At 42.8% G+C, this 25,337-nt stretch overlaps 1 protein-coding gene across 3 annotated transcripts in view; it reads left to right on the top strand.

The window, feature by feature from the left end:
* Positions 1-25,337, top strand: part of LOC119141173 (phospholipid-transporting ATPase ID-like) — an 86,594-nt gene that overhangs the window by 37,789 nt on the left and 23,468 nt on the right. For all 3 annotated transcript variants that reach the window (XM_037373092.1, XM_037373094.1, XM_037373093.1), the window contains exons 4-15: positions 3,002-3,115; positions 5,364-5,462; positions 6,427-6,488; positions 8,012-8,084; positions 8,273-8,343; positions 9,525-9,607; positions 13,365-13,523; positions 14,500-14,588; positions 19,631-19,827; positions 20,744-20,952; positions 23,142-23,185; positions 24,764-24,929. In XM_037373092.1, coding sequence (XP_037228989.1) covers positions 3,002-3,115; positions 5,364-5,462; positions 6,427-6,488; positions 8,012-8,084; positions 8,273-8,343; positions 9,525-9,607; positions 13,365-13,523; positions 14,500-14,588; positions 19,631-19,827; positions 20,744-20,952; positions 23,142-23,185; positions 24,764-24,929 — 1,366 coding nt within the window. The remainder of the gene's footprint in view (positions 1-3,001; positions 3,116-5,363; positions 5,463-6,426; positions 6,489-8,011; positions 8,085-8,272; positions 8,344-9,524; positions 9,608-13,364; positions 13,524-14,499; positions 14,589-19,630; positions 19,828-20,743; positions 20,953-23,141; positions 23,186-24,763; positions 24,930-25,337) is intronic.

Below are 25,337 nucleotides of genomic sequence, written 5' to 3'. Positions count from 1 at the left end.
GTCTAAGGCAGATCTGGGAGTAAGTGTAAAGCTCCCAACTCCCATTTTTGTGTTTGCCTCATAATGCTGCTTTTCTTAGATGTTCGATTTTTATAAATCTGTAGGAGAATCAGAAGTTCTGCTAAGGTCTCTTAATACCTAATTGCTGCTTCAAAGATATTTCCTCTCTGTCACTTTTCCCTTATGGGAGTCTCCCTCACTGAAGGCAGAACATGAGGGAGGTAAGGCAGGTGATGCGTGAGAGGCATTGCTTATAAGGTGATGGCTGCATATGGAATGTTTAACACACTGAGTGCCGCAGATTCTCGTGGTACCCCTGCCACCCCAGAGCCAGGTTCTGGTACAGCTGTAAAGTAGCAAAAGGGTGCAATGGTGGTAAGCATCACAGAGTAGGATAAAATCAAGAGCAGAGGCCAACTGAGGTTTCTCTGTAGTCAGCCAAGAGCCCAAGCTGTCAAAGCAGGCAGCCCTGGTGTATTGCATGGAAACATAAATGCTATCTTAGACAGAGCTTCAACTGTATCCATGATGCAGGAGTGCAGAGCTTTGAATAGGAAAGGCTGAAGTTTTCCCCAGTTTGCTTTTATCATTTAATATTGATACTCCTTTAGTCCCTCAGGGCCACGAGCAAGTTACTTGTTGAATTAGAAATGTTCATAGTGATTATGAGGACGTCTTTTTTTCTGGTGCTTCACTTTAATTATGGATTCTAGAATAATGGGATCTGCTATAATATTCCCTGTCCTTATCCTGAGGTTCGTAGTGTCCCAGCCTCCCAAAAGACAGTGTGTGTCAAACAATGTCACAATCCTGAACTACTACGGAGAAAATATTGGATGTCCATATTCCTGCAGTTGAGCATTTGAAAGCTGTTATGTCTGAGGTTTTTACCATGTCTAATGGCAGTAGGAAACAAAATGAATGGCTCTGGTTCATTCAGTGGTTTTCCTGACGTAATTAATGGACAGAAATAGAAGGCAGGAATTGAAAGAAACCACTCCCATTCTTTTCTTATCCCGCTCTGAGATTTTTGCAGACAAAGATCTATAAACTTTATATGAGTGTTTACTGAGTAGTTTTTCCCATGTTCTGTGTGACCCTCTCAAATCTGTTGACGCAGAAAGGTCGGGTCCCCTGTACTTATTTTTTTCCTGCAGCTACTGTCTGCTCTTTTTTAAAGTGTCAGTGATACTTTTTTTCAGATTAGTGGCAGGTAGCATCTTCAGATCTAGCTTTTATTTAAAAATCTGCCAGACTCTGTCTGCTGGACACAGACTTCTCGAGCAGTTTAGTTCTCTGTATGTTGGGTTTGCAAAGGATGCCAGTATTCCATTGTTTCTGTTTCAGCAGTGTCTCCGGAGCCTGTGTGCAGCACATATATCCCGTGGTGAAGAATTTTGAAATAAACCAAATCAAACTATGCGTCATGACATTTAGTTCACATGCAGAGTTAACCACACCCGGAGATGGCTCCATGATGCCAGGAGACAGGCAATATTGTTCATATGGTGATCACTGATAAACATCTTTTCTTGCTAGAGGATTTGGCTAGCTCTTCCATAAAGGGCGTTTCCATCTCTGCTCTTTCAGAGACTTATTCTTTGGCTTGTACAAGAGGTAAAACATGAAGTTAATGCTGAAGAATGTTGTACTTTGTGGCTGCGCACAGCAAAACCCAGCAACTGCCTAAAATGGAATCGTTTTCCCCATACACACTTTACAGTGGTGATCTTAAATAATCAGCTTAATGGTGGAAACATGCTGATGTGTGTCAGTTTAAATGTTGAGATCCCTGATGAATGCATGGATTGGAAGTGGGCTGTGATTCATACTTAGTGGGTCCTGTCTTCCCACCAGCTTAGCAGTATCTAAAGGCTATCACAATACTACTATCACCATTTTCTCTTTGGTCAAACCAGCAAATCTATTACCAAATGAAGGGTCACTGCATAATATCTGCCTCCTTGTACTGTCACACCTTAGGGTCCCTGGCAGGTGGTTAATAGGCATCTTCTGGAGAGCTTCTCGGGGGGAAATTTTAGATATGCTGGCAACAGATGGCATGCATGCTTCCAGGACTAAACCTGGATAAGAGCTTAATAAACTTCATATGAGAAGAGGATCTGGTACACCTAAAAGCTGAAGGGGCAGCCCACACTTATGGGCTTGGTGTGATGGATTGAGCCTGATTATCAGGTGGCAAGAACTGGACCAGAGTGCTCTGATCTTCAGGGAAGAAAATACCCAGTTCTGTGATCCCGAGCTTTGGTCTTTTTTGTGAGCTGAAGAAGACAGATGGGGAGGAGCCATGGCTTGTGGCTGGAGGGAACATCTGCAATTAGAAAAAGAAACTGGAAACAGGGAACAAAACTGCAACTTGCTTACTGAAATGGTGAGATCTTTTATTAGTGGCTGTTTGCACAACACCACATTCAAGTGATCTTTGTGGAATAGAAACAAGCTACGTCTCCAAGTTGCTGCGCTGAATCAGCTGAAAATAATAGTAACATGTTCTGCTCCTGGGAGGACCTATAGCTTCTGTGGGGTTGTCCAGCCAAATGGTGCTTCCAAATCTCAGACAAGTTATTGACAACTGACCTAGCAGGTATTTCCTAACACTGCTTTGTAGATGGTACCCACAAAATTGTTGTGTTCTGGTTACAGTTTTTAATTCTATTTGTGCATTGTCTAAGTAGGAACATTATTAATAAGGGAAAAATGTGTCTCTCTGTGAGCAACTACATATACCTGTATCTACCTGCAGTTGCACTGACATAAACTGAGCATCATGTTTTCACCAATTCCGAGAGGAATTCTGTCTGTTTATCCAGACTCGGCATGATTGGATTGTGGGGGGGAAAGGAAGTGTTTTTTGAGCTGCTCTTGGAAACAATGCTATTGCTAAATATAAGCAAGTAAAAACAGAGTTGAAATGGGTTGTGCTGTAATTTTGTTTCCTGTTTTACCAAACCTGTTTATTTTCCTTTTTTTTTCCCTACAGAACAATTCAATTAAAACATCAAAATACAACTTCTTCACTTTCCTGCCTCTCAACCTGTTTGAACAGTTTCAGCGAATAGCCAATGCTTACTTTCTTTTCTTGCTGATTTTGCAGGTATGAATTCACTGGGCTGTTTCTAGCAGAGCATGTTTTCTATTGTCAGAGCTTGTTTATGTATTGACAGTTGTAATAAAGTGCAAGCTATATCCCTGTTGTGAGTTAGCATCTTAGTAAAACCTTAAAGTAATAGAAAGCAGAGCAGAAAAGAAAAGCAATTTTCTCTCTTACATTTGGTTATGAGGGTTTGAATTAAATGAAGGAGAAAATTTAATTAAAGTTTTCAGCGAACTCTGTACCTTTTTCATGACCTGTTCTAGTACCCCTTTGTGTCTAAATCAGAGTTCTCCTGGCTGTCCTCAGATCTGCATTAATTTTTCCTCCTGTAGTACAAAAGGAAGTTGTCTCTTATCTATAGGTTTAAAGGCAAATTCCATTGGCGGTCTCAAAGAAAATAGCAAGAAGAAAAAAAAAATTGTAATCTCTACTCTTTCCCTGGGAAGGAAGGAGTTAACATCAGGAAGGCTCAAGGTTGGAGCTAGTTCGAACAAAGCTGAATATTGCTGCTCCCTGCTCAGCAGGGTAAGGAAGGTGTCTAATATGGATCCTGCCAGACACTGGCAACACTATTAAACCCTGTGGCTCATAATGGTATGGAGCTGCACTTTGCCCATTGCTGTTGGTAATACTGCTCTGTTGGAAAGCTAAACACACTGGAGAAACTGGTATCAGGATTTCTGCCCTTTTGCACTTTGATACAATATGGATAAATGCGGTGTACTCTGATGTTGCTGAGTCATACTGGAATGCACATTACCAAGAAAGGGGGATATTTTTTGTTATTTTTCAAGTATGATATTTTAAATTTGACCATTTCAGTGCACACAAGTTTGCAAAAGTACCTTTTTCAAAACCCCTTTTGTAAATTTCAGCTCAAAAAAGCATGGGCAAAATTTTCTTGGGCCTGTAGCAAACTACATACAAGATTCTTTGCTTATTTACAGGGAATGAATTTGGGAAATTCCAGCCCCTGTATATTTTTCAAGAAATTAGTGAAAGTGCCTTTTCAGCTAAGCTGACAGCACTGTTCCTGTATTGTACTGCACTCTAGCTGTTTGTATATCAAATTCATAGTATTTCAAACTATTTGCCTTAAATTATTCTGCTGTGTCTTTTGCTGAACCATCTAGGAGTGACTGTATACAAAAAAGCACATAGCTTTTTCTGCTGCCTGCACAAAGGTAAACTGAAGAGGGCAAGGGCAGCCATTAGTCTTTTATATTTACATACTCCTCTGTTTAATTTTTCTCCCTCTTCTGCCCACTCACTCCATCCCTGTAGCACTGGGAGTATCTCTTCCAGTATCTGGAGTGGATGTGATGGGTAGGCTGTGGGGAGTCTGCACTCCCCCCCACCCCCCCTTCTTTGCCACAGCCCAGTAGGACATATATATTCTCAGTTAGGTGTCAAGGCAGCAGTTACATGTCCTTGCAGCCTCCACAGCTGAGTGGTACTGTGCTTGCCCCTGAAGATCATTCCTGCTGGCTGGATTTGGTGGTGCCTGTAGGACCTGGGTTGTGACAGTGCAGTGGAAGGACCAGTCCCAAAGAGCAGCACCCTTAAGCAGCTGACTTAGTGGCATAAATGTCAGCTTCATGATGCACATGGAGTTGACGCTGCCCAAATCCAATCTGATGGACACACTGATGCTGGTATCACATCCATCTCTGCCTCACTGAATGCACAACGGGGTCACCTTCAGCTCTTGGGTCCTTTCACTGTTAAAGAAGTTTAGGCTGGGGAGATTACTCTGTTGATCTTGGAAGAGCCCGGTCAGCCCTGGCAACAGCTGTGCATTGTGTATTGATATGAAGTTTACTTCAGCAAAATGTGAAAAGTTACTGAAACAAAAACCAGAAGCATTTGAAGGCTCTGCACAGCAGTCTCTGCTGAGATAGCTCTGGGTCTCTCACAACAGGCTTGCCCATGCCACTGCTTCCGAAGAAATCCACTGGGGACTTTGCAATCCTAATTTTACAATCAACAAGAAAGAGCAACCCAACAGTTCCATATTTATAACCTAAATTACAACTTGTTTTGTAAGCAAAGCATGGGTTCCCTGGCTCTCCCACCTTTATGGGGTCATGTGTAAGGGATAGAGCTGCATTTCTGTCTTCATGCTGTATTCAGCCATCATAGAAATCATAGAAAAATGTCTGCAACTTCCAGAGAAAACAGTTTTTTGCTTCCATCTGTTTGCTGAACTGACAGGAAATTTCTCAGCTCAGGTCTTTTCTTCCTACAGCTGATTCCTCAGATTTCCTCACTGGCCTGGTTTACAACAGTGGTGCCCCTTGTGCTGGTGCTGGCTGTATCAGGAGTCAAGGATGCCATCGATGACTTTGTAAGATCTGTATTGCTGACCTATACTTTGGAGTTTGCCCATGATTCTTTGGCACAATGGCTAAAGCAAACCACTAAAACACAGCCAGTGGCAGGCAGCTGGAGACCTGTTCTGTGGCCAAAATGGGATTAGAGATTAGACCCCCAAAACTATAGTTCATTACCTAAAAATGAGCTAGAATTTCCAAATTGCTGAGCAGCCCAGAAGCTCCATTAACGTTCCCTGAAATTGCTCAGTGTGTCTGAAAAATATGGTCACTGATAGATACCTCTGGACACATACACAAAATTCTGTTCTTAGGCTTCCGCACTGGAGAACTCATCCTCTGCCATCTAGCTGCAATGTAGGTGGGAAAAACATTTTGTAGGAGGTAAGCATTAAACCCATGTGTGGTTTTTTAAACTTGCCCAGCTTTGGCCCCAGTCTGCTCCTGTCAGAGCTAATGGTCAAAGTCCCATTGACTTCACAGGGTAGTGTCAAATCTGAGTTCAGCATCTGATTTTCTCTCATTATTATAATAATTCCAATGCTCTGTGGAGGCTCGGTGCAACTTTGCAAGTAGGCAGGTAAGAGGTGATGAGGTGCTCTCCCAGGGAGCAATGCCAGAACACCTGCAACCGCTTTCCATATCAGACCAGAGGAATGGATTTCCCTAGTGTTTACAAAACTGTGATGGACAGGACCAACACCAGCTGAGTCAGGACTGTGCAAAGTGACATATAAGGCTCCACCTTCCTTCTTCCCTCCAAGAGCAAGCCCTGTGTTGCCTTGTCGCTCTTCACAGTCTAGCTATGCCCCATGCTACTAGTGTAAACATGGGCTTGACTGTAACTTGGCTGTGACTCCATTGTGCCAGACCCATTCAGCCAGCTGGGTGAAAACCTAAAATGTTAATGAACTGCCTACAGCTTTTGTGTGCTTGGCTTTCTGGAAATGCCTTTTAATGTACTGATCAAATTTTCAGAATCGACACAAAAGTGACAAACACGTCAACAACCGCCCAGTCCAGGTCCTGATCAATGGCATGTAAGTCCTTTCTCTTTTGTGGCAATTTTGACTGGTAAGAGCGTTTTATTAATGATAATGTTTTTCTGTGTGATTTCCAACAATCATGAAACAATTTAAAATTGAACTGTCTTTCACACCATTAGTTCACTGTGCAGCTCTCGACTATGTGTCTGATTAATGAACCCAAGATGCAGTACAGCAATGTGTGTAGTCATTATGGCTGTGACCTTGCACTAACAAAAGTAAACTCTGTTCCTGCATGTATATATATTTAAGTGACACTTTGAGAGTATTGTATTATTTTACTCCGTACCTTAGAAGTGACAAGCAAGATTATCTTTCCATGTCCATTTATGTTATAGCATTTATTTCTGCATTAATCAAAACTAGGCATTATCAACAAGTTATTTTAAATTAAGAAGCAGGAATAGCTTCCTCAGACATGTCATAATACTTTGAGTGTGTGTAGCTTTTCTGACTTAAATGTACTTAAAACATTTCAGCTGTGTGCTTTGGACATCGTACTGCTATCATTGTTCTTTCCTGAAAAAAAAAAAAGGGCAGAGGCTTTGGCTTTTGTGGCAGACAGAGGAGCTGTTTACTCTCTGTGCATAGGACACAGCTGTACACAGCTGTGTAGTCTCTAGCGACTTCTTTTTCTGTACTATAGATAGCAGTACGTTGTGTAAACTCCAACAGATGATCAAACAGTTAAAAATATAACTGGAAGCTGAAGAATAGGAACATACTTTTTGTGCTTTCTGCTAAGTAAACCAGTGTCTTCATTTACAGTGTATTAGTTACTGTGTCTAGGAAACATACATTGAAACAGAAATTTTCTAGTATTTTGCCTTTGTTCAAAAACTGAAAAGCATAGGTCCTGCCCAGCTCCGACCAACACTGAAAAAGCAAGGCTGAGCTGAACTCAAGCTTGAATACCCAGTCCTGTTTTGATGCAGCTCTTGATCTTTCACTTCTCTAGATTTTGCATATACAGCTGTTGTGACTTAGTTACGTTGGCACTTGCAGTTTAGCTGGCCAGATGCATACACGCCTTGCTCGGTGCTGTGAAGGCCACTGCACTGACCTCCCTGGCAGCCTGGCCCATGCCAGCCAGGACTGCTTCTCTGGCCCCTACCACCACCTAGAAAAAGTAACACAACTGGCGATTTTCGCAGGTGTTTGGGAAGTAGGTCGTGCTGAGTAGAGAGGGTGTTTTCTGAGGCAACATGGCCATTTAGGAGAAGGCAGAGAGCTGTTAGTCCAGAGGGGACAGTGCACACGGACTGTGCTGCTGTTGTGGGGCTTGCTGTCAACCCTGCATGGGTCACTCCAACCACTGTTACTGGGGTTTTTTTGGTGTTGTGGTAGTCCCTTAGCTTAGCATGGGTCAGGCCACATCATGGCAGACCCTGCTCCATTCGATCAACAACCCAAGTCCTGATGGCACCTACCGCCTGGCTTCAGGAGCACAGCTGAGTATCCTGCTTTCCCAAGTGGTGTTTGCTTTATGTGCCTACTTACTAGGAGTTTTCTTGCAGGTTAAAGGATGAAAAATGGATGAATGTTCAAGTGGGGGATATAATAAAACTAGAAAACAACAACTTTGTGACGGTGAGTACAGTTTCTCTCCATCCTGCTCAGTTAGTCTCTGTAATTACACTTACCACTCACAAGAAAATTAGTCAGTCATCATGATAACTGCCTCAGAGACCTGCAGTGTGCAGAAACCGCAAGCAACCTTGCAGTGCCATGCCCTCTGACCATGTGAACTCATGCCAAGTCTGTCTGTCTGTGTTTAGGCCGACCTACTGTTACTGTCAAGCAGCGAGCCACACAGCCTGACGTACATTGAGACAGCTGAACTGGACGGGTGAGTAAGCCTGGACCCTGGGCGTAATCACTGCCAGTGCCAGACCAAATCTCTGGTGACCCTGGGTGCTGCAAGCTTACCTGCAAATAGCTTTGGTAGTAATATATCGATATATATGTAAATACGTAGAATGAACTTTGGCTAGGTACCTTGAAAATAACATCTTCTGGTGGATACTTTTGCCCCTTTCAGTGCAAATGTCACGTGAGGAGGGGACTTTACGTTTTATTTTCAGTAACAGTTCCTCTAACACTGATAGTTAGAAACATGTTCCTGCAATATCACAGGTAACTGGCAGAAGTTTTCTGTTTCTTGCATCTCCCTTAGTCTCTTCTCTTAGCCAGATTATCTGGGTGAGATAATCACAATGCATAGCTCCAGTAATCTCCTTTGGACTGCTATACCATAATATAAATGCATGCAAACTGCAATGATTTCCAGACATTTTTTAGTCCGGGGCACAACTGGCTACAAGTCAGAGGGCTGCAACTGGTTTGTATTAATCAGAATAAACTGGAGATGACCTCATCTTTATGACCCAATTTGCATTACGTTTTCTGCACTGTTTGGAGCTAGCATCTGCTTGAAGGACTAAGCAAGACCAGAAGAGATCAAGAAATTTTGTCTCTCCCAAGACCCTACAGACAGCCCTCTGGACTTTCCCCATCCGATTTCTGCTGAACGGGAGCTTGTAATCCTTGTATGCGCCAGTGCCAGGGGATACTTTTTGGAGGCCCTGAACAAATGTGGTGTTTCTTTGACATTGCATTCACTGCATTTCAAACTCCCCAGCTAGCTAGTCCCAGGACTGCAGTACCCTTCAGGACCAGAATATCATGGGAGAAGGTTCAGAGCTCTCATATATGCTCAGATACCTCAGGGTTCAGTGAGGCATGAGGAGCAGGATAGACAGTGAGATGCTCAGGGAGCTGAGATGCCTGGTCTTGCACTTTGTGGTGAAAATGAGAAGACAGAGCCACATCACCCTCCAGAGTTCCTCTGGACTGCCTGACTTTGCAACTGAGACAACTACGCCCTCTGGTCAAGTGAAAAAAGACACATGATGATCAGATGTCTAAGGAAGAAGTTTGTCCTCAAGAACAGAATTGACTTTCAGGGGGAGCTTTCAGTTCACATATGACTTTCAAGTTCATGTTTTTATCTCATGTGATTTGTTACAGTGAAACAAACCTGAAGGTGAAGCAGGCACTGTCAGTCACTGCAGAGCTTGGAGAAGATCTTCAGAAACTGACAGAGTTCAACGGTAAGCCTACATGGAAAATCCACTTTCCAGAGGATTTGCCCAAACACCAGAGTCCAGGCAGTGCCTGGGAGTCTTATTTCCAGGCTGTCTGCTGCTCCCTGCTAGGGTTCCTCTGGGTGCAGCAGCAGATAAACAGAATGGTCATGTTGCAGCCTGTACAACAGGTGTCAGCAGCATATGTAGAGAAAGAGGTCCCTCCTTGCGTGCAGGTCTTGGTGCCATGCGTGGCTATAACCTGAAGCGGTGTTGGTGGCAGTTTTCCTTCTGGCTGCACACTTCTCTTTAGCATCTGTCTGTACATGCTGAGATGACCCACCTTGAACTTCAGTGCAAGACCTCTGTAATTGCACAGTGGAAAATGTTTTCCCAAAACTTTATGCTCAGTTATGACCTCAAAACATTTTTACACTGATGCAGCAATGCTGATGCATAGATTACATTTAGATTCTGAGCACCAGCACTTCCAGACACCATTCAGACCTGAGGACTAACTGTGCGCACAGGACAGGTGACTACTTTCCAACCCAAAGCCCCATCCTGCACGCATCTCTCTCCTCTCTCGGCGCCACAATACAGACTACATTTTAAGATATTTAAAGACAAGCAGTGCAGGTGCAGTTAACAGGCAACATGTCCTTTCTTAGAACTGTTTTGTGTATTAAATATAGAGTAGAATAGAATGAAACAGAACATTTCATTTGGAAGGGACCTACAACGATCATCTTGTCCAACTGCCTGACACCGCTTCAGGGCTGACCAAAAGTTAAAGCTCGTTACTAAGGGCATTGGCCAAATGCCTCTGAAGCACTGACAGGCCTGGGGCATTGCCCACCTCTCTAGGAAGTGTGTTGCAGTGTTTGACCACCCTCTCGGTGAAGAAATACTTCCTAATGTCCAGTTTGAACCTCCCCTGGTGCACCTTTGAACCACTCCCACACGTCCTGTCACTGGGTCCCAGGGAATATACAGCAGCACATGCACAGAAAGGAGCCAACCCTGTCAAAAACAGAATGCCCTGTGCTGACACATCTTCTGTCTGTGGAGAGAGGATGGGGAAGCAGACCAAGTGATGTTACTCACGCTCCACAGTGCCCTGCTGGCTTAGGTACGAGGGCAGGATTACGGGAAGAGTCAGTACGGAAAGGGGTGGAGTGAGTGCTGCTGTCCGTGGAATGTCTCAAGGACTACAGGCTCTCAGGAAGTATTTTTAGATAAAGAGGAAAAATTATTTTTTAAAAATTATCTTCGAAATAACTGGATGATTTCAGGACAAATGGTGGGGACGTGGCAAAGAGTTAGCATAGCTGGGACTGTCTCTGGTAGAGTCATCCAAAAGCACGGGCTTTTCTTTTGCCTTCTGCACTGAGGTTTTATGCAATAATGTGTGTGGTCTTGGCTGAGTGTCAGCTCAGTACATCAGGATTTCTCCAAAGTGATGGCTGAGGTTTTGAGTGGTTTAGGTCTTGAGAAATGTTTTTACAGGTGTTTTATGTTAATGGTCAGACTGGCATGCCTTAATTATTTTCCTGAAGAGGCTGCTCTGTATACCAATTTGTAAGCAAGATCTTAATCCTAAATAATTTTTCAAGCATTTTCTTTGTAATGCTTATCTAAGGATACTACAGTCTCGAAAGTCCATAATTAAAAAAGAGTTTCAAAGTGTTTTGGAAAATTGAAACCTTCCTTATCAGATATTTATTTGTCCTGCAAATCTCTATTTTAGTTATGTTGTAAATAAAAGTGGCCTCTTCACAATACTTAAAATGAATAAAATGTTTCCCAGGATGGTTTATATTTGGCAGAGTACTGGGAAGAGCGCCTGGAAACAGACCCAACTTTGCATTTCCCTTAGCAAACCTCTGTAGAAGTATTTAAATATTTATGTAACTCTTTATCTAATTACTTCTTAAGACAGGAAGAGAGGAGAGGGTTGAGCAGCTAATACAGGCACTCAGTGGAATGCTTTAATGTGAGTTATGATGTTTGTTGACATCACAATGGTTCAGATAAGGAAGACGCCTGCAAAACACTAAACTTTATTTGATTTAGGGAACTGGGAGATGAGAAAGAAACAACACTTTTCATTAACTGACTACTTATTACATGTAGACTTGGAAGTATTTAACTCTTTCAGGTGACATGCATTCCAGATATCTTCTTGCTGTTAATGGGAGGAAGAGACAAGAGCCAAGTGCCTTGCTGAGGTGTCTTCAGCTGCAGAGTTACTGGGGTCAGGGCAGGTATATTGGGTGAAAATCTAGAGCTTCACACTTTTTTATGATCAGTCTGATTTGGATGAACCTCTTCTGATCTCAGAATCAGTGCATCAGTAACCCAGATCCACCCACCTGCTGGAAAGCAGATGTGGGTATTGACATGCAAGGTACCCACACGAGTGTCACCCCGTAGCTGGCGTGAGGAGAGGCACGGTCTTCCTGGTTGGGGATCATGCCCTGGGTTTGGTTCACCTCAGTCTCATTGTGCTGTGTTTCAGCTTGCACTGCAAAGCTTCTGTTTAATTTGTGCTTTTCAAGGCATTGCAGGGGCTGCAGCGATTGTTATTGGATTAGCTGGGTGATAAAACAGAAGATCAGCATAGTTGTCAGTATGAGCTTTGATGTCACATGTGTCACTGAATTTCCTGATTGCTTCATCTTTCAAGTCTGATGATTTGTCTGCCCAAAAGTAGAGCTGCTTTTCTGTGGAAAAAACATCCATTCTTGCTTTCAAAATTTGCAGTGGTGGAGACTACCACAATGCTTAAAATTGTACTTTTCTTCTGGACTTCTCTGGATTTTGTTTCCAGTCTCTTGAACCTGCTGTGTTTTATCTGAGAACAGCTGGAAGAGCTGTATACTTTACAAATGCTAGTCCTTATGTAGATTCTTGCAGCCTGTGATCAAAATAACTTTCATGTTCCTGCTGATTAACTGAACAGACTTTACTCTTGGGTCCCCTTTCAGTAAGGTGTATTTGTATTTGCCATTTCTTAACACATCCACAGGGCTCTGCTTTGAAACTTTAGATGTCAGGTGCAAATGTTGATTTAAAGAATCATTTTTATACCAAAGTATCTATTTACAGTTTCATATGACCACATTTTATTACAAGAAACAAATATAGTGTGGAAATAGAAAGAGGCTCTCCAATCACTGAAGAGTGTCAGCTGTGTGGCCGAAGAAGGTAGCAGTATCTTTTTTCTTGTGCCACTGGGACTTAAGTTATGTAACAGATGAAATTAAAAAAAAAACAGTGAACAAAGACACCTCACTTAATTACTCTTTTGCAGCCTTCAAGCTATGATTTTTCTCGCTTGGGCTTCTGCAGTTTTAAAGAAAATGGAATAGGAATTATGCAAGGTCAGCACTTTAAGCTAAAGTTATCCAGTGACATCCTACCATTACAAACTTGCTTGTGAAAGGATTAAAAGTATGTTGCTGGTTCAACATTTCTTCTCACCTGCAGAAAAGCTGTGGAAACTTTGTTTTGTACTCTACCAGTAAAAAAGTGCTGTGTTCAAAGAATAGGGTAAATCCAAGTTAATTGTGGTCCATTGGATTATGACACTAATATGGAGAAGGAGCAATATCCCAAAACAGCTGTAAATATAGGATACAGGATGGGAATGACAGAGTCAGGAATGGAATGTAGCTACAGTGTGAAATATTCCCTGTCTGGGGAACAGCTGAGAATGCAGTATCGATTGGCATCGTTCTGGGCCAAGATTTCCATTTTTGTTTTTACCTTCCTATTACAGGTGAGGTCAAATGTGAGGCACCAAATAACAAACTGGATAAGTTCACAGGAACTCTTACTCTTCGAGGAGAGAAGTATGCCCTGGACAACGAGAAGATGTTGCTGAGGGGCTGTACTATTAGGAACACAGAATGGTGCTTTGGCCTCGTTATTTATGCCGGTATGTACAAAAATTGACATGTGAATTGTGGAGCACAGAAGTACTGGCATGGAATTGCATCACACCCAGTACACACATACACGAAGGAACAAAGTATTTTCCTCTTTGGTAAATATGCTTCTACCAGGTACAGGAAAAAAAGGAAAAAATACATGAGATTAATTGTCTAAACTCTAGGCTAGAAATTATGCAAATTACAGTGGATTTTAATCTGATATTTTTTTATAGGGATCTATAACAGAAAAGTGGATTGCAAATGCTACATTACAACACCCAATTCCACCTTAAGTGCTTTAGTAAGCGGAAGTAGTCTTTTATTTCAGAAATGCAGGCAGCAGATTACATGAGACAAGTCTTGATTAATCAATAGGAAGAACAAGAGTTAAATATGTTTAAAAAATAAAGCTGAATTAAATCTGCCCTTACTGGCTTACATTGGGCCAATTGGAGTCTTTCTTTCCCCAGGCTTGTTCAAAATGTTTCACTCTGAAGTGTATTTGATTAAAAATTCCACATAATTTCTATGTGATTTTAACCCATATTAGCATATCATGGTCATCAATATTATTGTAAACCATTAGAACTATGCTTTTTATGATTGCAGATCTTCTTTTGTTTCTATGCTGCTGTAGACATGTGAGACAATTATAGTATGTCACCAATAACACAGCAGTATCAGGTATTCCGTTAAAAGCAATTAAAACTTGAAAGGGAGGATTAACTGTTGAAAGAATAGAGCTGGGCCAAAATCCAGAATTAATGGCTTTATGTGACTCTGTCCATATAATGTAAGGCAAGTGACTTAATGTAAGGCAACTGCCCAAGTTTCCCACCAGCACTGTAAACTGAATGTACCTGCCTTCAAGAAAACTGTGATGGGTATTTATGCTGTAAAGCACAGTGGGGCCTCAGAGGGAATCGGCTTTAGAACGGCTTGGCTTTATTACTAAAATTAACAAGTGTGTTTCGTCTCCAGGGCCAGACACCAAACTAATGCAGAACAGTGGAAAAACAACTTTTAAACGAACAAGCATTGATCGGCTCATGAACGTACTTGTGTTGGTGGTAAGTCTGATTAATGTGTCTTCATTTCTTCAGATGTATTCATCATTTCCAGATGCTCCACCCCTTTGTCCACACAAATAAGGGAATATCAAAAGTGACTAATGATAAGAAGAGAAATTATGTAATAATTTATTAGCAGCCTGAGTTCTGCAGTGCCTCTGCCAGCCCATCTTGCAAAGCAAGGACCTTCCTTCTGAGCTTTTCATTTGCGCTGCTCTGCATGTTTCTGTGAACATCACTTTGAAGCCTGCAAATGCCTTTTTCGCCTGGTAATTTTGTCATTTTCTATTTAAATAAACATTAGCAGTTTTCGCTCTTCTTCTTGATTTCTTGGCATCTCTGGTGATATCTGCATAGGACTAGGTAATTGAGTTTGTTAATTTACATGACGGCAGCATCTAACTTAACATATTAGGGTAAAATACTAGACATGGTCTCATTAATACTCAGAAACTAGTGTTTTTAGCAGCTGGAAAATTTGAGAACACTAATATAGCAGTCGGTCTCCTCAAATTGGAAAACAGATCTGATTTGAGGGTTAAGTGTGCCAATGGTTTTAACAAATGGCAAATACTTCCAAGCAGAGGTAGTGATTCTTTTACAGACTCTCCCAAGATTTTACTGCTTGGGTTCAAAGGCACTCGGAGAAGGAAGACATACAGTCTGGCACTGCTTTACTCCATGTTGCTTGAAGAGAAGCTCTTTAGTTTCAGGCTTTTATCCAAGTCCATTATGCTTTTTCATGCATGGTATACCACCTTCAGTTTATGACACTGAGAAGGTCTGGTGGCCACCGTTCCCTTTTCTTCCCTCCTGCTCTTGCTCTCCAGCCCAACCTGAACAGCCAGGCTGAGGCCTGGATCCATCCCCAGGTGCTGGAGCAATCCCTTGCGAAGGTATCCAGCAGCAGTCTGATCATCACAGCAAGGCTATCCTGAGCTCTCCCTGTCTCCATGACTTCATGCCTCCTCAGCACTGAGGCTTACAGCACAAATGTCTCCAGGATGGCACCACTCTTCAGCATTGCCACTTCATCCCAGCCCCTGTCCTGCTTTTTTCTCAGGATCCCAAAGGCTCTTGAGATGGGCCCAGGGACTGGAGATGTTAGTGGACAGATCCAGTTGTGCCTCTGTGAGACTGAAGTTGTACTAAAGCAGGAGTGGTTAGCTCAACTCCCACAGATGTGAAGCAGTGTTCTGAACATCTGTCTGTGAGTATTTGCTGTAAAGCAGTGCCACAACACAGAGAGCCACTCCAGGGTTATCTTCAACCCCTCTTAAGTCCTTGCTCCATGTACAGTAAGGACATGCCCTTGACTTCAGTAACATTACACCAGTCTCTGCCAAGTGAAAATCTTGATTGCCATCATCAGCTTATTTTCCTCAGTGTTCTCGTCCCTTAAGGGGACAGCAAAACCAAAAAAGGTTTGGGCCTCCTAGATTCAAATTTTTACAAATATTTGAAAAACTTTACATTTTTCTTAGGTGTTCTGCTATGCTGTAGCTGGAGATGATGACGGATGGGGGGGATCCACAGGGCACAGCAACAGAGTAGAGAAAAACTGAATAGGGAACTTAGAATTTAGCATTTGATTAAGATTTCCCAAATCTCCTTTCACAAGTCAGGGGTCCAACCCAGAGCTTTCAGTCTCTTCATGGACACAAATGAGATGAATTTACGTTCTGGCTCCATTTTTAAAAACTGAGCAAGTTGCAGCCGATTGCATCAGCCTCTGCCTGGCTTCTTGGGCACTGATGGAGCCAAGGGTGTGGTTTCTTCCTCTAGACATTTTTAAGGCACCTAACATTTTGGTGCCTAAGTAAAGCCCTGTCCTACACTAAGCACCAGGCTCTCTGCACACCTAAGGGGATGTGGCATCAGGTCCTTCCAGCTCACTGGGTGGTCAAAGGTTACAAAGCACTGTCATAAAAAGAGGCAGTATATTGCACTCCTGAGTTTGGAAATACAAAGCAGCCACAGCTCGCTATAAATAGTTCATCTTCAGTGTAATGAAACTTGTTCCATGTTAACACTGGCAAAGCTATTTTGTGTTTAATTGTCCATAAAACTTCCAGCCACAAAGCAGTGTTTAAGCAGCACTTGCCAAGGGAGTCCTGGATAATGTCGCCCTGGTCTGTCCCAACAAGGGTTAACCTAGGATGAACCTTTCCAGATGGCAACCATAGCTGTTTTTTCATGGTTGGAAGTGTTTCTCGGTGATCTGAGAGAGAAGTGAATGTTCCTTCACCAGGGATGCACACGCCAGCTTCAGGAATGCTTTTTCCTCCAAAACTTGCTTTTTAGCAGGCTGGGGGGGAGGACGTTTTTAGAGAAACAGGGCTGTTGCCTTTATCTCTTAAGCTATTGCTTCAAATCGCAGAGCAGAAACCAAAGTGCCAATAAGGAAACTGACACAGTTTTAATTCACAGTCCAGCAGGAAATGCTTGTCAAAAGTCACCTCCTCTTTACAAAAATCCTACCCAGTCTTGCAGAGGATCTTTTGCAGGCAGTGCATGGGCAGGACCCATAGAGGGAGGATGTTCATGCTGAGAAGCCCCATGAGCATGCACAAGCCTATGATCAGGGTGTTTTTCACATCCCTTTCTTCCAGAGTGTGGTTATGATTACAACACCCTGCATACGGTTGTTTCTCTGCACAGAAATTAACCTTCAGGGGTGCTGTTAACAGCTTGGTCTCTTGCATTTGTCTCAAAGCAAACCGCATGTTAGTGTGCAAGCACAAGTGGTGCAGACAAGTCGAGCTGTTAAAGAGTATTGACATGCCAAATGACATAAAGTAAAATGTACATAAAGCAAGTGCAGTTGCAGACAAGAGCTGCTGTGATATGGGGAAGTTCAGCTGCTGTGTTGCCCCATGTGTATTTCCGTTGCTGACTCACACATGGAATATTCTATGTGGAATGTGGTATCCTACAAACTAACAATTTTTAACCTGTGGGGCAGTGAGGAATCATGCAGGGTACACTGATAAGACAGAACAGCCAGCTGGCTTTCCTAATTAATTTCTTTTACAACAGACAAGATCTGCAAAGAGAAGTAACAACTTCTACCTGACCGACAGACATAGCTATAAAAATAGACAGGCTTGTCTATTTTCTCCATCTACGTCTATTGATTTAATAAAGGACCTTACCTGTCCCTGGGTCATGCCTCTCATATATCCTTAAGTCCTGATGATTACAACAGCACAAATTGAAGTCTGTTTTTACTGCTGGTCACAGAGGTTTAAAAACACTGTGCCACATTCCTTACCAGCAAGCAATATTGTCTCTATTTCACAAGGGGAGTAATTTATTTGGCCTCCCATAATTAAATAGCAAAGCTACTATTGACGTGGAAAATAAATATGTCCCCTGAAACTCAGCCCAGCACCTTTATTTACTGCAGTCCCTTTTTAGCAGCTTCTTGGTATTAAAACTCAAGTTAGCTGGACGTGAGCTTTTCACCAAGTGATTCAAATCGCTCCATAAAAGTACCCTTCTTCCTCTGACATAGTACCTCAGCAATGCAAATATCAGTATTACCAGCAATGTTTCTATGTTTGTACCTCAATTATTTTTTTTTAAAAGGTCGATTACAGTTTTAATCTGATCGTTACTGGGTGGCCTTATACATAATGGCCCGTCTTACTAATACTTCCTCCTTCATGATTATACTTGCAAAAGATGATTTTTAATTGCTCTGTTGTGCGGCCTGTTGATTCTATATCTTCACATTTTTATTAGACTGTTGGTTATTTTAAGTCAAATATTTGGAGAAGTTGATATCAACGGAACTGGGTTTATTATCATTTGTCCAGGAAGGATGTCAAGCTAATTTCAGTTTATCTTACCCACAATCACCATTTCTACCTTTCAAGTATTGGAATTACGTTAGCAGATTTTCAGGATGGTGAAGCTTCCCAGTTTTCAAAGCACTGTTAAAAATTAACCTTACAGTTAAGAGATTTTCTCAGCTAGTCCCTCTAAGCTTTCATCTTTCAATTACCTGGACCCAGTGGACTGAAAGTGCTTATTATTAGCAGATAGAGCCACATAGTGTTCCTTGTCACAGAATGTCTGCCTTTTCCATCTGCTAACTACATCATATGGGGTAGATATTTCTTTCTGCTGCCTTCCTCCTTCAGTATTAGATATTCACAGTTCTGTAATTCCTTACAGTTTATATTAAATTCTGTTAACTTCCTTTCTTCTCCTTGTGTATTCTTTTTAAAGTAATTGTATTTCTATGTTCTTGTCTTCTTTTAACCAAAAATGCTTTATGACCTATGTAAAGTTTTCATGTCTATTAAATGGTGTTCCTGAGAAAGTCCTAGTTTTCACTAAGGTGTCCCACTTTGAAATTCTGTTCCCAGTTGCTGTTTCCCTGGTTCCTTTAGGCTTCAGGAAACAGGCTTCTCTAAAGTCCAAGCACACACATCACTGGTTAGCGTTGCTTTCTGTTTATTCAAAGGAAATGTAATCAGATTGTGATAGCAGGTACCAAGGCAACTATTAGTTCTGAGTCAGTGGTTAACTCTCCTTTAACTGTCAGCATGATACCCAGTGCTGAATTCCAACCTGCACAGTGGTGGATTTTCTGTATTACAAGTTATCTTCAGTAGTTTTTCAGAAGCGGTGTGAAAAACTATGATACATCCAACAAGTGGCCAGGTAAAGTCCTCCAAGCAGTTTCTACTCCCAAGTGTGCAGCCAGACATTTGAGGACCCGCAGCTCTACTCACCTCTAATGAGATGTTCTGTAGCTGTCTGCCCATAAGCACCCAGGTTTAGGTGTCTGCTTGGGACTTAAACCCCCAGATGTTTGAGGTCTTGTGATTCCAGATTTCCAGACCCTGCACCATGTAATTTTGTCCTTGAGATAAAAGTGTCATAACTTTGCTGGCTTTCCTCCTTCACCCCTTGGAACATTTTCCTGCAATTCAGGCTGTCCAACCTGATCTCATTAGGCTCAGCTGATTAACCTGTACATCACAAATTCGTTGTCTCTAAAATGCAATATTTTGGGGTTTTTTTTGCAGATTTTTGCATTTTTAGCACTGATGTGTCTTATCCTAGCCATTGGCAATGGCATCTGGGAGTATGATAAGGGCTACTACTTCCAGGTCTATCTGCCCTGGGCCGAAGGCATCAACTCTGCCTCCTACTCAGGCTTCCTCATGTTCTGGTCATATGTGATCATTCTGAACACAGTGGTGCCAATTTCACTATACGTCAGGTATGTGCCAGAAACTCCTTTTATGTTTCTTCTTAGAAAAGGTTTAGCTTTTGCCTTGGGTGGGAGCAGCATTTTTCCTAGACACAAATTCAAACCCATTGTGAATGATCTACATGACAGTGATGCTTTTCTTATTTCTGCTGCCTTCGGAGGTCTTTGTCAGAGTTGGAGCAGGGACAGCAGTAAGCCTTACAAACAATGAAAAGGATGATTTGGCAGTTAAAGGAGAGGTGGAGGTGTAGGATGCTATAGGACTATGGCTGGTATGGTTAGTGTCTCTCTCCCACTTGCAGTGCCCATCAAACAAAGTGAATGTCAGGTTCTTTGAGGTGGCTGTAGGGCTCAAGTGAGGAGTAGATTGCAAAGTGAGTAGGTGTAATCAGGTTGAGAATCCATAGTACTTGGTGCTATATGCACAGAGTGAACGTTGCCACTTCCCGGACAATGTAGTGCTATGTTGGTTATTGCATATAGGCCAACAAGGGTGAAGAATAGGCAATGTGTCCGTGATGCTCTCAAAACCTTGAGGTTGGGGTGTAAACTGAGTAGGCTCAGCCCAGCACATAGTCCTGCTAGAAACCACCCCTGTCCGAGCACCACTCCCAAAACTGCACCAAGTGAAACCCACTGCTACTGCCTCACTTTTCAACCTGAAAACTTCTGGAACTTTTCAGATACTTTTATAAGATGTTGGTTTATAAATAAAGGAAAGGAATTTGCTATAAACCTAACAGTTTCAGCGGGACTTGCTTCATCATTGCTTACTACAGACTATGTAAGGACAACCTGATAAGTACACCCTATCATTACCTTCAAAGTTGCTCTCTGATTGCAATCACTAGTAGTGTTGCTGGAGATAAAGATCTTGTCCCTTAAATAATGAATATTCTATCACCTTCTCTTTCTGTTCTACCAGTGTAGAGATTATACGCTTAGGTAACAGTTTCTACATTGACTGGGACCGTAAAATGTATTACGCTCTGAATGACACGCCGGCTCAGGCCCGTACCACGACACTCAATGAAGAGCTGGGGCAGATCAAGTACATCTTCTCAGACAAAACAGGAACTCTCACTCAGAACATCATGTGTTTCAACAAGTGCTCCATCAATGGCAAGTCCTATGGTACGTTGTCTGTCTTATTCTTCAAGTGTTATTCACATTGTATGCCTCCTGGTCCACAAAGAGTAAAAGTGATATCCAGAAGAGAGTGTTTTGTAAGCAGCTGCAGTAATCAAGTACAGGGCTGCCCATCAGGGCTGCCTGGACAGGCCTGTTTACATCATTTGCATATCTTATTATCCTTTTCCTGTCCCTTGTTTCCCCTTTTTGACACCCTTTAACCTTCCATTTTCTACCCCAGTATCATCCCAACCAAAAAAACTGCACCTTATTAGTTTTTCCTCATTAGTCCCAGTTTTACTACATCTGCACTCAAATCTGGGGTTTTTTTCTGATATCACTACCTGGGTGATCTCAGTCTTTTGTCGTGTTATTGACATGGTTACCTAGGTATTGCTAACCCTGCAAAATACCATACATAACTCACGTGTCTAGCTCCCTCTTAACCACTTGTGAAACCATCCATCCCTCATGGGGTTATTTGCATATTTTATCAGTTTCTCACACTGTTACCTCTCACATTCAGCAGTTTCTTATGGCATGAGCGGCAGTTTTCCACATCCACCTGTTTAGGTAGCTGAACCTTCAGTCGGCATCTAGTCAATGTTCTGGTCATTTGTCTTTAGCCCTGACATACTTCACCTATCAGAATAGAGAAAAGCTTGTAGGGAGGTGGAAAAAAGGGGAAACAAAAGTTGTTAGCTCTGTTAGATCCTGACAGTCATTGACTTAAACAGCTCATTCACTGTATGGACCCAGGCAGTTTTCTTCACACTGCTCAAGAGGTGGTAACAATTCACAAACTGATGAATTGATTAATACCATTAGATTTCCCCAGAGAAATTAGTCACTGCTTATCTGTAGATTGATGCTTGTTTTGCCTGTATCAAACCTGCTGATGGACAGGTGTGCTAGAAAGCTTGTCTTTGTTTCTCACTGCTATCAGCTGGCCTAATAAATGAAGCTATTTCTTCCTATAAATCTTGTTCTGTGAATATCTGGAGACCACCATATCTCAAAGAGCACTGCTGTGCTAGCCAATGCTAATGCTGCTAAACAGTTTGTAAAATATTCAGTCTGTTCCTTCATGTGTCCAAATGACTTGTCCAAAGTGGATGTTGCCGCTAACATAATACAGGGTGTGGCTGCAAGAAACAAATGGGAAATACATGGAAAGAAGGCAGACAGTCTATTTCCCATAAGATTCTAAACGCCTAGCTTCCTCCTGGGAATGTACTGCTTTGGATTTGCTTCTCAGGGGCATTTGGGAAAGCCAGGCCAGAAAGGATGGATTAATTCTGCTGCCAGGGAAGGTACTCTGGAAGCTTAAGCTTCCCATTGGGAAGGAGGTATACAAAAGCCTCTCAGTTACAGTTCCCAGGAGATCAGCTGGTGTGTAGTTCTCAGGAGAGATGATTTCTGAGTTTCCTCTACACCTTCAGGGCTTTTTTCAGGGAGTACCAGTACCTACAATTGACTTTGGTCACAGTTGAGGTGTCTGATGTGGGTATGGATCTATCATTCCTGTAATTCTCTGTGTTTCAATCTTATTCCAATGAAGTGTTGAATCTCGCTGGGCTGGGCACAGTCCAGGCCTTCAAGTGAAATTGTCCTTCAGACAGAAGTTTCAAGTGTTTCCTGGAGATATCTTCCATTTCTGTGAACAGATCACCAGTTCAGGGAAAATTAATAGAGCATAATAATGTTCCAGGGCAAATAAAAAAATGCTACTTAGACATGGGAAGAATGGGCTTTCACAACTCATTCTCTGTAGCTGACCAGAGACTGTTGCAAACCCAATATGATCCAGGAGCTGGACTTTGCCTCACAGTCCACAGGGAAGGTACGAGAGAAGTCATCCCCTGAAAGCACCTTCATTTCTTACCTAGCACAACCTCCTTTCTGGGTTCAGCTTGAGCCAAGCCTTCTTTATCCAAATGCCAGTCATTTTTATGGTCACTGCTTTGTGTTTCAAGCATCTGTCAGTCTCTGGATTTTGTCATGGATTAACACAGAAACTGATTGATATGAATCATCAATCTCCAGTGCCTGTGTCAAGATATTCATGCTTACTGAAACTTTTAAATCAGATACCATCTCAAAACACTTTAACCGACTGTTGTGGTACAGAAGCTCAGAGACTGCACTTACCTAGAGCTTGTGGCTATAACATCAGTCTTTCTTCATTGCAGGTGATGTCTATGATATGGCTGGGCAAAGGATAGAAATAAATGAGGTAAGTGCTCAAGTGCTGTCAGGTTCTGTGCTTTCAGTAAACCTGCCTGCCTAAGTGCTGGCAAACACAACCCACCCAGGCATAGCTCATGCTCTTAATCCTGCAAGAGCTGATGGTCTTGACCCTGATGACAGGGATGTGTGTTCTTGTGGATGTCAGACAATTGCCACAGTTTCGTTCCCTTCCAATAGGCCTGATTGAAACCTGCACGTTGGGTGGTCTGAGTGCCCATTGTTCCCTCAGCTTCATTCTAGTGCATGCACAGCTCCTCTTGAATACGTGTCATTGGAAACTTGGACATTGGTGAATTTTATTATGCTCAGCAGTTAGTTAAAGCTTTGGTGGGGAATCAGTGAGTTCAGTTCATATTGATAACAAGGTCACTGTCAAATTTCCCTAATGTTTGGACATAGGAAAGTATGAAATTGGGTGACTGCTCCATTTCTTTCTAGCCCCTGCTTGCTGGCACAAAACCATGTCTTGGATTTGTAGAATGTCTGAAAACCACATACAGTAATCCTAGTAACAAATGGCAAGATGATGATGAAAAACTCACTCCTCATTCCAACAATTCATGTCCAGGCCATTTAAATCCTAAATAACCTGATGAAATTGCCTCTCTGTGCTGAGTGCTGTGCCTAAAGACTACCCTCACTCAGGCAGCAAAACGCAAAAGGTGGACTTGCTTGGGGAGACATGCTGGTCTCCTGCCAACGGGCTGCCCAGCAGCTCCTCCTGCCCCTGGTACTCACTGGTGCACAGCCCTGCTGCCCCTGCATCCATGGTGTGGCAGTGCCTGGACCATGCTGCGCAGATGAGTGTGTGTGTGGGTTGGGTCTGTGCTCTTGCGGTAAGCTCTAAATGTCAGCTAGCAGAGGTCAAAAAAGGATGACTCCCATCCTGGAAACTCTGAGCTCATCAGGGATGGGGCGGGAGTCGGAATCATCCCGAGACAGGCTCAGCAGTGCATTTCTCCATGACACATCGTACTGTGAGCTTCTGGCCATGTCTCCAGTACACTCCCTTCCACTTGGGGCTCCTTGTTTTTAGACAAAACAGGCAGTGCCTGTGGAGCTGAACCTTTACATCTGTAGTCTGTCATCTTTTTTCCATATCAGGATTTTTTCTTGCTTTGGGAGAACAGGGCGGAGAACACAGCCTTTTGAATTGTTTTAATTTGGGTTTCCACATTCCCCTATCACAGGCAGCCAGTGACATCAGGAACATGATGCCTCCAAGCGGGCATGTGTTGGAGGATAGGCATTTCTTTGCTATAGAAACCCTTTGGTGTAGGTCCTGCAGGAGCATTTGCTGTTGTAGAGAGTACAGAAAGGCATCTTTAGCTGATGAGGTTCTCAGCCTGAGTGCTGCTCTGAAAGGCACCTGAAGTGTCTGTTCTCTCTCGTGATTCAGTAGCTTTCATGATCTTCCACTTAGACTCATCAGTCTCTGTCATGAATGGCCCTGCAGGAGAGGGCTATTTGTAAATGCAAGGAAGACAGAGGGGCTATGATGGGCAGGCACTGGTGTACAATCATATGACATCTCCACAAATAACACCAAGCCATATTTCTGCAGAACACAGAGAAGGTTGATTTCTCATACAACCAGTTAGCCGACCCGAAGTTTGCATTCTATGACCATAGCCTGGTTGAAGCTGTGAAGCGGAGCGATGTCCCGACGCACAGGTTCTTCCGGCTGCTCTCGCTTTGTCACACAGTGATGCCAGAGGAGAAGAAGGAAGGTGAGGACTGTTGAAGGCACCAGACTGAGTGGTTATGTTCACCCTGCACCACAGTATGTCTCCTCTCCACAGAAGCTGTTACTGGTCCTTTTGGCTCCCTGGTGATTTTCTGTAGTATATGGCTACACATAAATCAATTATCTTAGGAGATACCACATGGGAAGAGAAAGGACCAGGGCCTCCACTCCCTGTGTGTTCTTGTGGTGGAGCTGACACTCCTGCAAACACCACATCTCTGGAGTGTGGAAATTGCAGGTGCCACAGCTTCCCTGAGGTGGCAGATGGCTTGGCCCACTGTTTCTCTGCCCTGCACTAAGTCCCATAAAGTAAAGAGCATAGAGCATCTATCCACTGGAGACTCATTAGCTCCACTCACCCACTGTTCCCACAGTACTGGGTCAGTCTCCT

Source organism: Falco rusticolus, chromosome Z (assembly GCF_015220075.1).
Source record: "Falco rusticolus isolate bFalRus1 chromosome Z, bFalRus1.pri, whole genome shotgun sequence".
NCBI lineage: Eukaryota > Metazoa > Chordata > Aves > Falconiformes > Falconidae > Falco > Falco rusticolus.
The sequence above is the reverse complement of the archived record's forward strand: the minus strand, read 5'-3'. Positions and strand labels throughout refer to the sequence as shown.